Source organism: Enhydra lutris, unplaced genomic scaffold (genome assembly GCF_002288905.1).
Source record: "Enhydra lutris kenyoni isolate GAN:26980312 unplaced genomic scaffold, ASM228890v2 scaffoldscaffold15, whole genome shotgun sequence".
Lineage (NCBI taxonomy): Eukaryota > Metazoa > Chordata > Mammalia > Carnivora > Mustelidae > Enhydra > Enhydra lutris.
Window position 1 is genome coordinate 63,099,091 of NW_019154099.1, and position 15,210 is coordinate 63,114,300.

Below are 15,210 nucleotides of genomic sequence, written 5' to 3' on the forward strand. Positions count from 1 at the left end.
GTGGCTGGGGGCGGGGGCGCTCCGGGAGAGCAGGTCGGTTTGATGAGACGCTTTCGTTCCGGGCTTTGGTGCAGGGCCTGGAGTGAGCCGCCCGCACGTCCCTGGGTGGTGGAGGGTGGGCTCGTGTTCCTGGCTTCCTGTGGGGCTCAGCCCGCGTGACGCCCTCTCGCCCCCTGCTCACCTCCTGCAGGTGCGCAGGCTCCCGGGGCCAGCCCTGCTGCGGCCGCGTCCGAATTTCCCTGACGGGGGTGCGGTGGGGGGGGGACTTGAAGAAGGTTTCCAAAGAGGAAGTGATTTTGTTGTTAGGTTTTGCCCTTATCAGAAAAGACATGATTGTTTTACGCAGAGTAAGAGTGACTTTAATGTTTTATTTTTACAGTTTAGGAATTCTGTCCTGTAAGAGCAAACCTTCAGGACTCGTTCTGCCCATTCTCATAAGTCCTGTTCTCTGGGAGCGTGAGCCGTCTCTGCGCGACGCGGTGCCGGGACTGCGGTGAGGAACGTGCCGTCTGCCTGAGCCGGCCTCAGGGCCTGGTGGTCGGGCAGCTGCTGCCTCGCAGTTACCACGTTGGCCCAGGTTGTTACCGCAGCTCTGGATTCGGGGTCGAAGGGAGAAAAGAGGGCGCGAGAGGCCGCTGACTCTCCCCGAGGTGCTCGGGGCACAGGTGCCTGCCGGCCGTTCCCTGGGCGGGCCGCGGAGCGCTGGAGGCCTGGTGGGGGGCAGCAGGGGCCCGTGGGGCAGGCCGGCCTCCCCCTACTGCCGAATGTTGAGCTTGAACTCCACTTTCCCTTCGTAGGGGTCGTGGGGGTTGTTGAACGTCACGTGGTCGGCCAGGATCTTGCACACGACGAGGACCTCCGTGTTTCTGGGGACATTGAGCAGCTTTGCGGCGACCAGAGGGTTGCTGTAGTGGGGCTGGAGCCCGTGCGGGAAGACGGAGGAGGACAGCATGAGGAGCAGCTTGACAGGGGCCGGTCGGGTGGCAGAGAAGTGGCGCCTGCTGCTCTGCCTGCACGGGGCACGTGCGGAGACGCACTGTCCCCACTGAGGGACGACGGGAGCTCGTCTGGGCTCGGGGGATAACACCAGGGACGAGGTCAAGTGTAGATTATATTTGATGAAAATTACCATGAAGATAGGAAAAACTGAGAGATTTGAAGGCTGTGCTTTAACGTGGATATATGGTTGTCTGAAAGGATTTGGGAAGCTCTGGGAAACTGAAACCATTAGGTTTGGTATTGATGTTTCGCACGGGAGCTGTGTTTTCAGGTGGGGGACACCCAGAGGGCCGCACGGTCCCCCTGGTTCCACTGGTGTAATGGGAATGTCGCGGGCTTTCCTTCGCCGCTCGGTTTGGGACACGTGTGCGGCGGTTGTCGGAGAACTGAGACGCGGCCTACCTGCGCCTTCTTGCCGTAGTAGGGGAAGTAGTGGAGGCTGAAGGTGCCGTTGGGCGGGTAGTACTCCACCTGGAGGGGCCGGGCGTCCTCGTGCGGGTCCTGGGGGCGGAGAGGCCGGCGCCTGAGTGAGGCAGGCTCCAGGCGTCTGCGTGTGTCTGCGTGTGTCTGCGTGTGTGTGAGTGGCCCGGCGGGCGGCTGGAGCTCGGCAGAACACGGACGGAGGACACCCTGTGTCTGTTCAAAGCTCAGGTCAGCACACGTGGGTGGTCCCAGCAGGCACAGCCTCACCCCACAGCGAGGCGGGCGTGGGGGGTTCGGTGCTGCGGAGCTCCCAGTGGGGAAGACCAGCCTCAGAAGAGACTCAGTGGAGACATGTTTGTTTTTTGGGGCTTGTGCTTTAAAACCGGTTTTGAGAAAAACTGGAGGAAATTACTGCTGACTGCTTAGCGGGTTTTTCCAAACTGCCAGCAAACACTCAGAACGGTGGGAGTGCTAACACCGTCCCAGATGCTTCCTGGGCCCGGTGGTGAGGAGATCGCTTTCCTTACTGGTTTTAGTCCCCTGCAGTGCTGCTGGAGGGCGGGGGCTGGGCCCGGGGGGGCAGCCGCAGGGAGCTGAGGGCCGCGGGGAGCTGGGGGCGAGTGGCTCTGGCGAGACCACACACTCACCAGGAGGGCGCAGTCCGCCCTGGGCGCTGTGCCGTTGCTGGGCAGGAAGTTCACGATCTGGAAGGAAAGGGCGTCCGTGTCGCTCTCCCACCGGCTGCGTGCTAGCGTGCAGCCTGTCCGAGCAGCCAGAGCCCTGCCCCACGCGGTGGTCTTGGCTGCCGGCGCATGGCAGGGCTGGGCGGGAGGGTCCGAGCCGTGGCTGGCGCTCTCTGGCGCTCTGCGGTGCCTGTGACGGGGTCCCCTGGGTGCCCGCCTGTGCTGCCCCACGCATACTCTCTGGCCTCCCGGGTCCCGGCCGTGTGTGTGCCTGCGCCCTCCCCACAGTTCTGCCCTGATGCGCATGGCTCCCTCCACCAGGCAGCGTCGTGACCCCGCAGGGACCCTGGAGTGTGCCGTTCAGATGCATGGCTTCCCCAGGTGTCTCAGGAAGGAAGTTTAATCGTGCCGCACACCTGTTGGCCAACACGGAGCAGAGACCCCCCGGCCCTCTTGTCCTGTCGGCTTCCAGTGGCATGTCCCCTCCCCTGCACCCCAAGGCTGGAGGGACCATCCACCCTGTGGCTTGCTGGCACCAGCCCGTTCAGCCTCCCTCGTGCCCGGCAGAGGGTCCCTGGCCCAGATGGGGAACTGCTGCTCGACATGATTCCCAGCCATCCTCGTGGTACCTGACATGGCCCGCTGCTGGCAAGCTGTGTGTGCACGCAGCTGCCCTGAGCAGCCCCAACTCTGAGCTCAGCGTCCAGTGCAGAGCCTGGAGCCAGGGCAGTGTCTGAGCTGTTCAGGTTGGATCTTGGTCAGCTCCCAAGCCAGCACGATGGGCCTAGCATGCATAGCAGAGGAGCAGGGTGGGACGGGCTGCGGCGTGTGTCCCAGCCTTACCAGCCTGGACCCTGTGCTGCGGTGCATGGGGTCACACGAGGGCCAGGCATCCAGGCCCCTCCAGGCCACGGCTGGGTCTGGGGTCTGTAGCCCCACCCTGCGCTCACCCTGTTCATCTTAATGATGAAGCACGGCTTTCCTTCCGCGAAGCCGAAGTTGGGGTCCGTCAGACCCGAGCAGTTTTGCAGCATGTCTGCTGTGAACTTGCAGGAGAACTTGGTGTGGTTTGGGGCCTGGAAGCTTTCCTGGAAGAAGTACTTCTCGGAGGTGCAGTTGATGCTGTCCTCCTGGGAAGCCGGCGAGTAGCCTGCTAGGACAGACAAGCCTGTGGGCGCCGACCTCCGGCCACAGCCGCCTGGTGTGGTGGGGCTGGTGGGAGGGTGGGGAAGCCCGTACCCTCCCGGAGATGGTCTTAGAAGAGGGAAGAGCAGAGGTGGGAAGCGTTTTAAACGTCACCTGCCAGGAAGTTGTGGAGCGTGTGCACGAGGTCCACCCAGGTCCTGTTGTCAGAGACGTTGTAGGAAATGTCCAGGCCTTTCTCCCCGTAGACATCTGGCCTCAAGGTCACCCCTGGAGGGAGAGCACAACACATCTTACTCCATTACCCGCAAAGTGCTGGTCACATCCCAGCCACTTACTGCAGAAATGGCCTGGCCCGGTGGCCAAGCGTGGGCTGCTGTGGTCCTGGCCAGTCCTGGGTCCTCGGGCCCCTGGGCAAGGAGGCTGTGGCCAAGTGTCCTGCAGTAGGAGCTCAGCAGGGACCCGCCCGCCCGGGAACTGAACCTCGTCGCCAGATGAAGTTGTGTTGGAATGCACATTTGAAGCTTCACTGGTTTCGGTCCCATCTGAAAGCCCCCAGACGCCGTGTCAACTGTACGAGAAAAGGAGCGCACATGTGGCATCGGGACCATTGCACAGCTGCTGGGCAGCCTCGCTTGTGTTCACACGAAGACGCGCAAACCGGCATCCCAGATTCGATAGACAGGGTCCTCGCGCTCGGGTCCTACTTGACTTCCATTTCCCAGCGCCCTCGTCGTCAGGCTCAGCTCCTCCCGTCCACGGGGACCGTCGTGTTTGGCCGTGTGCACGTTCCGCAGCTCGGGAAGCCAGTCCCGTTGACGGGACTTTGTAAACAGCCAGCCAGCGCTCTCTTGTTCCACGGATGCTGTGGGAGTAACAGCTGCGCGTGGCTGGAGGGGATCTGACCAAGGAGAGAGCGGGCACCGCTCACGAGCGCCCTCCCCACGCGTGCACCACAGCCGCTCCCCGTGGGCTCACGGCTCGCTCGCTGCGTCGGGGTGGCTGTCGCCCTCTCTCTGCCTCCCGGGGCCCTCCCACCCACTGGGCTTTGGACAGGTCACGTTACAGTTGTATCCTGAGGTTTGTAACGTAGCGTGTTCTGCTCTGAAGCCAGGTGAAACCCTCATGGCTGTCCGTTGGTTGTCTCTAGAAATGACCGCCAGCGAGGCACTTGGGTTTGTGATTGCTGATCAAGGGGTTCACGGGAGACCCCAGCAGAAGAGCTGGACCGGCTGAGGGGGACACGCCCACCCCGGCCCCAGGGCCCGCACCCGCCACCTTCTAGAGACGTGCATTCTCTTGGCCTCTCCTGGGGAAGTGGCGGGGCTGCGGTGGGGCGCCTCTGCGGTTCTTGCCCCCTCAGAACGCATCCAGGACGTGTGGGTGGCGAGCGCCCGGGAAACTGTGCTGCAGAACGCGTTTCTCCCCGGATTTCGCGGTGCGTCCCCACCCAGCTCGCGCCTGCCGGTTCTCGTTCGGTTTGTGCAGACCGCTGGGCTAAGCCGCCTTCTCCAGGACCTGGAGTGCTGCCTCGCTGTCCCAGGCCTTGGAGTCCTGTTGTCACCAGTGACCTCCTCTCCTCCCGGGCCCAACTTGGGGGAAGCGCCTGCTCAGCCTTTGTGCCGGGCCTCTGCCCTCGAACGGGCTGCTCTTCGGGAAATGCGTGTTCTGAAGAGCCTGTGGTCCTGGAATTGTCCTCCCAGAGCGGAAGCGTCCGTGTTGAGGGGTGTCCTTTCCTCCCCACAGACTCTCCGTGCCCCCCTCCCTGCTGTCTCATCCGTCCTCCCAGACGTGTCCTGTGTGTGTCATCCGCATAGCAAGTAAGTGAGGTAAAGACCGTCTCTGTACCAAATCTGTTTTAATAATTAAAACTAAACCAAGTCAGACTATAGTGTGGGGTCACCATCTTCAAAAGAAGCTGAGGGCTGTCTGCACCAGGTGTGCCCCTCCTGAACCCTGGGGCCACCAGCAGGAAAGGCCCCTCCAGGCTGCCCCCCGGGTTCGTTCTGGAGGGACCCAGCATTGCCCTGATGTGTGGGGTCCTGGTGCCCCAGCGCCGGCCACAGGCCCCGTTACCTGGTGACTTTAGCTGGTCTTGGTAGTCGGGCGTGTATGGGTCGAGCGTGCACATCAGCGTGTAAATGCACAGGGCGAAGATTCCAGTCATCACCACGTAGAAACCCACGTAATAGAGGCTGATCCACACTATGGGGAGAGGGAGGAGGTCTGTGGGACCCAGGGTGACCCTGCTTCTCCATCGGAGTGAAGAAATCAGTGGTGTTTGTAGCGCCTTCACACAGTGTTGTCCGCCGTCACTTCCGTCAAGTTCCAGAACGTTCTCACCCAGGAGATGCTCCGTACCCCTTAACTTAAAGGTCCTTAAAAATCATAAGCTTTAGGAACATAGCTTTAAAATTGCTTTTCTCAAATCTAAGGCTGAACCTTTGGGGCTGCCCCTCAGATGTTCCCACTTTGTAGGTGTCTGCTGTCAGTGGGGATTAGAGCTGAAATGGCCTTTTGGGGTCATCTGGTGAGAGAGGTGCGGCCTGGCCAGAAGCCCTGGCAGGGCCTGGGTCCTGGGTGCCTGGACTGCTGGTGGACGGTCCTGTGCATGTCCTCAGAGCACCGCCCCACCGTCCCCCGCCCTCCCTGCCATCCCCACTGTCCCCCGCCGTCCCCTGCCGTCCCCGTTGTCCCCCGCTGCACCCCACCATCCCCGTCATCCTGCCGTCCCCTGCCGTCCCCGTTGTCCCCCGCTGCACCCTGCCATCCCCCATCGTCCCCACCATTCCTGCTGTCCCCGCTTGGCCCTGCCCTCCCCACTGTCCCCGCTGTCCCCCTCTGTACCCTGCCACCCCCCGCCATCCCCCACCATCCCCACTGTCCCCTGTCGTCCCTGCCACCCGCCTCCGTCTCTGCCATCCCCACTGTCTTGCGGTGTCCCCCGCCATCCCGCACCCCTCGGCCGGCACGTACCCCACCGGGACAGTGTCCGGCCCAGCATCTGCCCTGTGTCTGGGTTCCAGCAGTAGCGCTGGAACTCCTCCATCCGCTGGCTGCATGACTTTTTCTCCTGCAGTGCTGCCATCCTGTGGAACGGGTGTGCTGCCCTCACCCAGCCCAGGAGGAGAGGGGCCGCCTCTGGGTTTTATAGTCTCCTCCCCTGGAGGTCAAGGTGCCGTGGAGACAGGCTCCAGGGAACGCAGCAGGCGTTGCTGGTCACACCTTGCTGTCCAAACACAGCGGCTATCAGACATCTCTCCGCCCCTCGTCTCGCATACCCTTGGCCGTGTCCTTGTCTGTCCTGATACCGACCAAGGTCAAGGGCTCCCCTGCAGGAGAAGCAGTTCTCTGCTCCTTTCACTTTCTCCGGGGGCAGAGATGTGAGGAGTGCAGGGCGGGTCCGACCCCGGCTCTGTGCCCGAGATGGGCCTGGTCTGAGCCGATGGGGGCAGCGACCGGGGGGCTCCCACCACCATCGCTCCTGCGGGTTATCACTTGCTGGGGAGCACATCTGACCCTGAAGATGCCCCGTGCGAAAGGGGCCAGGAGCTCTGTTCTAGACGTGAGGGTTCCGAGGGTCCCCGTCTTCACCTGCCATCACTCCTGACATTTTGTGGAGGTGAGGAGGCTGCTGTCCGAGATCCGTTGTTGGGGTCAGGCTGGGGCCCTTCAGGACTACTTTGTGTCTATGAGGAACTGACAGGCATATAGTCTAGAGGTACTTTCTGGAAGGGAAAGCATGCCAGCCCCTGCTCACCACTGGGCCCAGGGGCTTCTGACCAACTGTGCTGCTGGCTTTAGGACCACGGCAGTGTCCGGGTGGGGGACACTTGGCCTGGCAGCACACCCGTGCCTGCTGGGTCACCTGTGCCACCACCAGGCTTCTGAGGGCTGACTCACCAGGGGGCCTGAGTGCCCAGGCAGCGGCAAGCCCTCCCGGCCAGCCTGACGCATGGCCAGAACCAGGAGGCCTTGGCAGTCTGTGCAGCAGGCCCGTGACACCTGCTCCCCCGGGCCCCCTCTCTGCAGTTAGGTGATGGTGACATGCCACAGAAGTCTTCTCCCAAACAGTGAAGTCACAGCCTGATGAAAATAGTGGGTTTTGTACACAGAGACCTAGAATTTCACGGGTTGTCCCATCTGGGTTTTCCCTCTGAAGGAGGGAAAGTGTAGCCAAATTTGAGGTTTCTTTGGGAAGAAGAAGAAGAATGGAAAACGCTCTTGCAGTTGTCCTGCCTTATTTTTTTTAGGATGATTTAGAGTTTTTTTTAGCAAAACAAGTAACCGAAGATTCAGAGGGAATAGGGCCATTTTAGCTCAGACTCGTAACTTTTTGACGAACCAATTCTGTGTATTTTCCATGGCACTGTTCTCCTCCACAACTTTGGTATTTTAGGTCAGTGAGACTCGGGGGCGTGGGCTGCAGTCTGGGCCCTGGACCCCAGTTGCCGGGGCCCAAAGGCACCGTGCCGTCTGTGTTGCCCCCCAGAATAAACGCCGCTTTGAAGTGAGTGAGGCAGGAATTCTTTCTAGAAGTCACTGAGTGAAACCTTCCACATTACGTGGAACGCTCAGCTGTACACAGGTTAGCACAACGACCTCAGGGTGCGTGCCGGCGGGGTGGAGAGGGGCGAGGGCAGCCGTCTGCACCGCGCGTGCTGAGAGCATGGCCTGGATAGGCCGTGGGGTGAGAGCGGGCTGCAGGAAGTGTGGGGTGCCCAGACCTCCCCCATGTGGCAGTAACAAGGGGGCCCCCCTTCTGCTGCCGGATAGGGTCCGTGAAGGCCTGCTAAAATGAAGGATGATGGAGTAGCAGAGTGTCCAGAGTCCAGCGGGTGGTCGTGCAGCAGACCAAGGTCCAGCAGGATTGCAGGGTGAGCTACGACAGTCAGCATATGCCGCTACCACGGGGACAGGGTGTTGGGATCAGAGATTTTAAGGCAGTTATGATAAAAGTGCTAGAGTGAGCAATGATAAACATGCTTGGAAAATATAAACACGCTTGGAAAAAACTAAACATGCTTTAAAAAAAGTTTAAGGAAAGAAATAGAAGATACAGAGAAGAACCAATGGAAACTGTAGATTCAAAAAAAGAGTGAAAGCAAGAAATCAGCAAATGGATTTAACTGTATAAGGAAGGGGACAGAGAAAGAACCCGTGACACGGAATGAAAAATAATAGACACTCTAAAATATCATAGATGAATCAAAATTGGATTCTAAGAAATGTTCAAGTAACCCAAAGGAAAAATGGAAAGAGAAACACGTGAAAAACAAAAGTGGCAGACCTGAGCAACAGTAACATTAAATATAAATGCTATAAATACACTGAAACCTGATAGGAGATTTGAAAACAGGAGCTCACTGGACGCCACAAGAGACTCAGATGGTGAGAGAGAGGCTGAGCGGGGAAGAACGGCGAAGACGTGTCACGCCGGCAGTCATCATTCTACAGTGTTTGTCTCCCGTGGTTTTCTCTGCTGCGAAGTCTCCACGTTAACATAACCACACAGGTTAACACAGGTGTTACGTGTTAATGTGTGATGGCGAAGGGTCAGCACACCAAGAAGACGCCGCAGCCCTACGTGCGTGTGCAGTGAATGACGGGGCGGCAAGATGGGGCGGCAGACGGACAGATCTGTGCGTAGAAGTGGATCCGCGACTTCAGTCACGGGCTCCAGCGTCTCTCCCAGCAGCTGCGGAGCAGCTCCACAGAGAGCCAGCGTGGCCAGAGAAGAACTCAACAATATTGTCGACCAACAGGATGCCGTTGACGGTTCTCGAACACTCACCCCGTAGCAGAATACAGTTTCTTTGTAAGTGACCTTGGACCATACACCAGGGTAGACTGTGTCCTGGGCCGGAGAATAAAGCCCAACAAATCTGAGCGTCGAGATCAGGCCGTGTGTTCTCCAACCACGATACAGTCAAACTCGAAATCAATAACAAAAACAACAGGAAGATCTCCAAACGTGAGAAATGAACACTACCCTCAAAAGAATCCGTGATTCAAAAGGAAGTCTCGAGGGAATTAAAAGAGACGCACAGGACTGACGACAAACAGGCGGCGTCAGAGTTCATGGGCCGCGGCTGCGGCACAGCAACAGGACAGTGTCTGCTCGAAGTGCTCTAAGAGACTCTCAAGTTCGTGATCTAAGTTCCCACTTGGAAAACTTAGGAAAAGAGCAGGGTAGCAAGTAGAAGGAAGAAACAAGAAATTACAACAGAAATCAATGAAATAAGAACAAAAGAAAAGGGAAAGTCAGTGAAAGAGCTGGTTCTTCGAAAAGTCCATAAAACTGACGAATCTATGGCAAGAGGTAAAACAGGTGATCCCATCAGAAACGAAACATCACTACAGACCCTTCCTACACAAGGAAGTGCCTCACACGGTTCTATATACATAAGCTCAACAACTTCCATGAAATTGGCCGCCTCGAAAAACACACCTTGTCCAATTTGAAATACATACTCTGACCAGACCTATAACTGCAGGAAATTGAATTTGTAATTTAAAATCTTCCAACAGGGGCGCCTGGGTGGCTCAGTGGGTTAAGCCTCTGCCTTCGGCTCAGGTCATGATCTCAGGGTCCTGGGATCGAGCCCCATGTGGGGCTCTCTGCTCAGCAGGGGGCCTGCTTCCCCCTTTCTCTCTGCCTGCCTCTCTACCTGCTTGTGATCTCTCTGTCAAATAAATAAGTAAAATCTTAAAAAAAAAAAATTAATTCTTCCAACAAAAACCCTCCAGGCCCTGATGGTTTCACTGGAGAATTCACTGCAGGAAACCCCAACCACTACCCTGTGAACCCTGATGGGAGGGCAGGAAGGGCTCAAGGATGGGACTGTGGCTGCTCAGCAAGTTCTCCCTTGGCCTCCCCTGCCTCTGCCCACACCCACTTGCAGAACCTCCCTGCCTCCCAGACACCCTCTTCTGCCAGGAGGAACATGAGGTGGACCGGCCTTCCCCACCTCTGCTGGCTACAGCATTCTTGCTTCTGTGAGCTCTCCCTTCCTCCGCTCCTGAAACCATAACTGACCTCCGTCACTTCCTTTTCTTCCCCGCAGTTACTGAGCAGCTGCTGTGTACTAGACATACAAGACCATGTCCATGTGAAGGTGACATTTCTGTTGGTCCTGGCATCCCCAGATAACCCCCAGGTGTGTCCCCCCATGTGTGTGGCCCAGGAGTGTCCCCCCCCAGGTATGTCCCCCTGTATCTCCCCATGTGTGCCCCCCAGGGAAGTCCCCTAGGTTTGTCCCCCCAAATGTGTCCCCCCAGGTGTGTCCCCCCAGGCCTGTTCTCACAGATATTCCCCAGGTGTGTCCCCCAGAGGCCCTGTCCCACATATGTGTCTCCCATGTGTGTGCCCCAGGTGTGTCCCCCCAGCTGTGTCCCCCCAGGTGTGTCCCTGGCCTCTTCACTCCACTCTCCCTCCTGTTCCTCTCATTCGAGGCCTCAGCCCTGAGTGTAGCTGAGGGTCTCCTGCTTCAGCCCTAACTTCACCGGAAGCTTCTCCAGGCGTCCCTGCTTTGCGAGCTCAGCCCCGGGGGTGGAGGTGGGGGGGAGCGGGTGCGGGGCTGATCCCTTGGCAGGTGCCGGGTTAACCTTGAGCCGCGGTGCAGACAGGTGACCTGGAGCAGGCCGTTGTCAGCGCCAGGCCGGGTCCCCTCATACTAACCAGTCCCCGGCCCTGGTCTTACCCTCGGACACCCCAGGAAGCTATTCCCTGCAAATTTTTTCTCTGAACTCCTGTTCCCAGCTGTTTTCCCTCCCACTTGCTATTTTTTAAGACAAAAATGAATTATAGTGGGAAAGCCCCCAGCCATCTGGGGTTTCTCGGGGCCCCTCTGCCTTCTGTCTGACCTCCCGCTCCTGGAAGGGAAGAAGCCCATGCTGGGGTTGGGGGCCACGGGGCAGCTTCAGCAGATGCTTCAGGGCCTGCTCTTTGTCCTTCCTGGCGGGCTCCAAGGAGGAAGTGGCGGGGGGGAGGGGCCGCGTAATCCTGGAAGCGGCTTAGGGGGTTCTTTTTCTGGCACCTGCTCCGTGACCCTGGGCCGGGATTTGGCCAGAGCTGTGTCAGCTGGGCTCCTGGGCTCCCACACGGCCGCTAGTCACCCTCGCACCTGCTGGGACGCCCACTGTCTAGGGAGGGCAGGGGCCACGGGCCTGGGGTGGCGGGTCCGGCCTCTCGTCCCTGACGCAGCAGGCGGCCAGCGCCGGGATGGATTTCGGTTCCCTGGAGACGGTGGTGGCCAACTCGGCCTTTATCGCCGCACGCGGCAGCTTCGACGGGAACAGTGGCCCGTCCTCTCGGGACAGGAAGTACCTGGCCAAGCTGAAGCTGCCCCCACTGTCCAAGTGCGAGGGCCTCCGGGAGAGCCTGGACCTGGCGTTCCCGAGCGTGTGTGCAGAGCAGCCCATCGGCAAGCGGCTGTTCCAGCAGTTCCTGGGGGCCGACGAGAGGCACGTGCCGGCTCTGGAGCTCTGGAAGGACATCGAGGACTATGACACGGCGGATGATGACCTCCGGCCTCAGAAGGCCCAGGCCATCCTGGCCGAGTACCTGGACCCCCAGGCCAAGCTCTTCTGCAGCTTCCTGGACGAGGGCGTGGTGGCGAAGGTCCGGGGGGTGCCCGTGGCGAGCGGGGACGCGTCCTTCCAGCCGCTGCTGCAGGCCACCCTGGCGCACCTGAGCCAGACGCCCTTCCAGGAGTACCTGGACAGCCTCTACTTCCAGAGGTTCCTGCAGTGGAAGTGGCTGGAGGCCCAGCCCATGGGTGAGGACTGGTTCCTGGACTTCAGGGTCCTGGGGAAAGGGGGCTTCGGGGAGGTGTCCGCCTGCCAGATGAAGGCCACGGGCAAGCTGTACGCGTGCAAGAAGCTCAACAAGAAGCGACTCAAGAAAAGGAAGAGCTGCCAGGTGGGCGCTGGCTGTGCACGGCGCGGGAGGGCCCTCGGGGTCGCGCCCGCCCGCACGGCTTCCTTCCTGCACCGCCTCCTCTGCCCTGGGCACACCCGGTCCCTCCCGCCGGGCAGCCTCCAAGTCCTGAGCCGATGGTCCGGCCCACGGGGCACAGAGGGGCCCGTCCGCAGCTCTGCTGCCCCCGGCCCGGCTCTGCCCCGACGTGGGGTGTGCCGTGACCCCTCTTGGACGCGGCCTCTGCGTTCGATGGGGTGGGCGGTTCTGCTCCTCCTGTTAGCTGTCGTTTTTTTTTCGAGATTGATTTTATTTACTTATTTATTTCGAAAGACTTTATTTATTTGAGGGAGGGACAGAAGGAGAGCGCATGAGGGGGGCGAAGGGCAGAGGGAGAAGCAGGCTCCTCGCCGAGCAGGGAGCCTGATGTGGGACTTGATCCGAGCGTCCTGGGATCATGCTCTGAGCCAAAACCAAGCCTCGGACGCTCAGCCCATGGAGCCCCCCAGGAGCTCCTCCCACCAGCCTTCCTGTGTCTCCATCACTACCATGAAATAGGGGAGCAGGTGTTGGGGGAGCTGCTGGTTCTCCACTCTAGCTTTCAGGGCCCTCGGTGCTGGCTTGTGCCGTGGTGGGGGCTCCCTGGGAGTCTAGCCAGCCTGACAGCCTCCGCATGTCTTCTCCGGGCCAGGGTGAACCAAGGCACGACAGGTTGCTGCGTGGGGTCTGCTCTCCCCAAGAAGGGTGAGACGCCCTTTAGGGAGGGTGGCAAAGCCGCCCTGTCATAGGAGCTCCTCTCCCATCCCGTGTGGTTCCTGTCCTTTCCCGCTACAAGCACAAATGCAGCTTTTGGGGTAAACAGCCACCAAGGGTGCCCACCCCAGGGTTTCTCAATAGTGCTGTCCCCTTGAGGCTGCGGGGACAAGCAGGTAGGGTGACGTGTCATCCTAACCCACGGTGTCCTCTGTCCTGAGGCCGGTGTCCTCACTGAACTTAGTACTCGGGCAGTGTGGATGTGGGGGGCCTTCCGGAACAAAAGAGTTCCTCCTTCACAAAGGAGCTCTACCTTCCTCACCCAAACACAACTTTAAAAAATGTGGTAAGTGGACAGAAAATGAACAGATGCTGGTGGGTCCCGGCTGTCCGCTGTCCAGGGATCGGGAGAGGAGAACGGGTCTGGGGTTGCCGTGAGTGAGCCGGTCGGGTGTAGGGAAGGACCGCAGGGAGGCTGCTCAGAACAGGGGGCGCGCTGGGTCCTTTCCCAGTGCTGTTATGGCAGCTGCTCCAACTCCCGTCTCCTTGCCGGAGGCTCCGGTAAGCCTGGAGTCCTCAGTACGCACAGACGTTTGCACGACTGATTTGGTCTCTGGGGAGGGGGCACGTCTGTAAGTTGTGTGCAGTTGCATTATGCAAGCTGCTTTGAAGACCTTTGTGACCCTGTTTCTGTTTTCTGGGATGTGGGACTTACTCTTTTCAGTGACATCACTTTCCCACTTAAACCTGGGCACTGATTCGACGTCTTGCTTTTCAGGGCGCTATGGTAGAGAAGACGATTCTAGCAAAGGTTCACAGCAGGTTTATAGTCTCTCTGGCCTATGCGTTTGAAACCAAAACTGACCTCTGTCTGGTGATGACTCTCATGAACGGAGGTGACATAAGGTAAACGGGGGACCTGGGGCGGCAGGGGGGCTCAAGCAGCCGAGCATGAAGAGGGGTCTGGGGCCCTGGGGGCTGCCCACATGCTCACAGAGCACGGTGAGGAGAAACCCTGGGCCCCCACCAACCCGCTCCTCTGTCCCCGGGCTGGTGACACTCGAGGAGGTGTGTCCTTAGTCTTACATGAAACGCGGGCCAGTGGGGAGGTGGCGAGCAGCTCTCCAGCCACCGGGGGACCTCGAATCCTGGGGACCTGGGGGTTGTGTGAGTGCGCAGGGGTGGAAGTAGCAGGAGCACGAGGGGCCCGGGCGAGTGCTCGTCGGGTGGACCGTTGGATGAAGCGTGCGTGGGGACAGGCTGAGGGCATCACGTTACTATTTGCTCTTGGGGGTAGTGGCTGAGCTGGAAACACGACGTGGCCAGCTTCGGGAGCCATGACTTGCTGTCGGTGGATCGGCTCCTGGGTTGGCTGGAGGTCTGAGGGCCCGGCCTGGGGCTCCTGGGGGAAGTCAGACCACTGGCTTTCGGTGGGGAACCCCGGGCCGTCGGAGCGCTCTTGCCTCCGTGTGCTGGTGTGAGACGGGGGTAATGAGTGACGCGGTACTCTCGGGGCACCGGGCAGTGAACCTTAATCCATGCATGACCCATAAGAGAGCATCCCGGCCACACAGATGGGGCCACTGCTGTCGGTTCTGCACACGTTCTCTGGGTCTGCTCTGCACCCCGGACTCTGCGCCTCCGCAGCGCCCGTGGAGTGTGCTGGCCCCATTTTCCAGGTGGGAATTATGAGGCCTCGACTAAAGGACCCACGTGAGGCCACGTGGAAGAGGAGAGAGGAGACTAGCAAGTGTAGACGTCATGACATACAGAGCACATATAATCGTGACACTGTGCTGGGCAGCGTCCTGGTACACGGCCTTACACCATAGCGCACAGCAGCACACGACGCTGCCCTGTGCTTCATGGCACTACACCATGCTATGCTCTGCTACATCGTGCTACCTATACTACACCATCCTACACTGTACAGACCATACTACACCATACCACACCACGCTGCACCATACTACCCCATACTACCCTATACTACACCGTAGCACACCATACGACACTATACTACACCATGCTACACTATATCACCCCATACTACCCTAGACTACACTCTACTAGACCATACTACATTATACTAGGCCGTACTACATATACCATACTCCACTACTCCCTTATCGTACACCCTGCTACGCCCTGCTACCTATACTAGACCATCCTACACTCTACTAGACCATCCTACACTCTACTAGACCATCCTACACTCTACTAGACCATACTACACTCTACTAGACCATACTACACTCTACTAGACCATACTACACTCTACTAGACCAT

At 59.1% G+C, this 15,210-nt stretch overlaps 2 protein-coding genes across 2 annotated transcripts in view; one reads left to right on the forward strand and one right to left on the reverse strand.

Moving 5' to 3' along the window:
- Positions 1-744: 744 nt before the first annotated feature.
- Positions 745-6,339, reverse strand: LOC111147139 (ATPase H+/K+ transporting beta subunit). The gene is made up of 7 exons (XM_022503041.1): positions 6,225-6,339; positions 5,325-5,453; positions 3,405-3,518; positions 3,056-3,255; positions 2,070-2,126; positions 1,402-1,500; positions 745-916 (listed from the first exon to the last, which is right to left on the reverse strand). Exons 1-7 carry the CDS (start codon positions 6,334-6,336, stop codon positions 755-757), a joined length of 873 nt encoding a protein of 290 aa, XP_022358749.1. The 5' UTR covers positions 6,337-6,339; the 3' UTR covers positions 745-754.
- Positions 6,340-11,472: 5,133 nt separating this feature from the next.
- Positions 11,473-15,210, forward strand: part of LOC111147107 (G protein-coupled receptor kinase 1) — an 11,416-nt gene continuing 7,678 nt past the window's right edge. Inside the window, exons 1-2 of the mRNA XM_022503001.1 lie at positions 11,473-12,171; positions 13,700-13,827. Of these exons, the coding sequence (XP_022358709.1) occupies positions 11,473-12,171; positions 13,700-13,827 (827 nt within the window). The remainder of the gene's footprint in view (positions 12,172-13,699; positions 13,828-15,210) is intronic.

Coding starts and splice junctions, on each gene's coding strand:
- LOC111147139 (XM_022503041.1), bottom strand. CDS start 6,336: ATGGCAGCACTGCAGGAGAAAAAGTCATGCAGCCAGCGGATGGAGGAG. Junction 1,501..2,069: donor GGGCGGACTGCGCCCTCCTG/GTGAGTGTGTGG, acceptor CTCCGCCCCCAG/GACCCGCACGAGGACGCCCG. Junction 917..1,401: donor ACTACGGCAAGAAGGCGCAG/GTAGGCCGCGTC, acceptor CACGGGCTCCAG/CCCCACTACAGCAACCCTCT.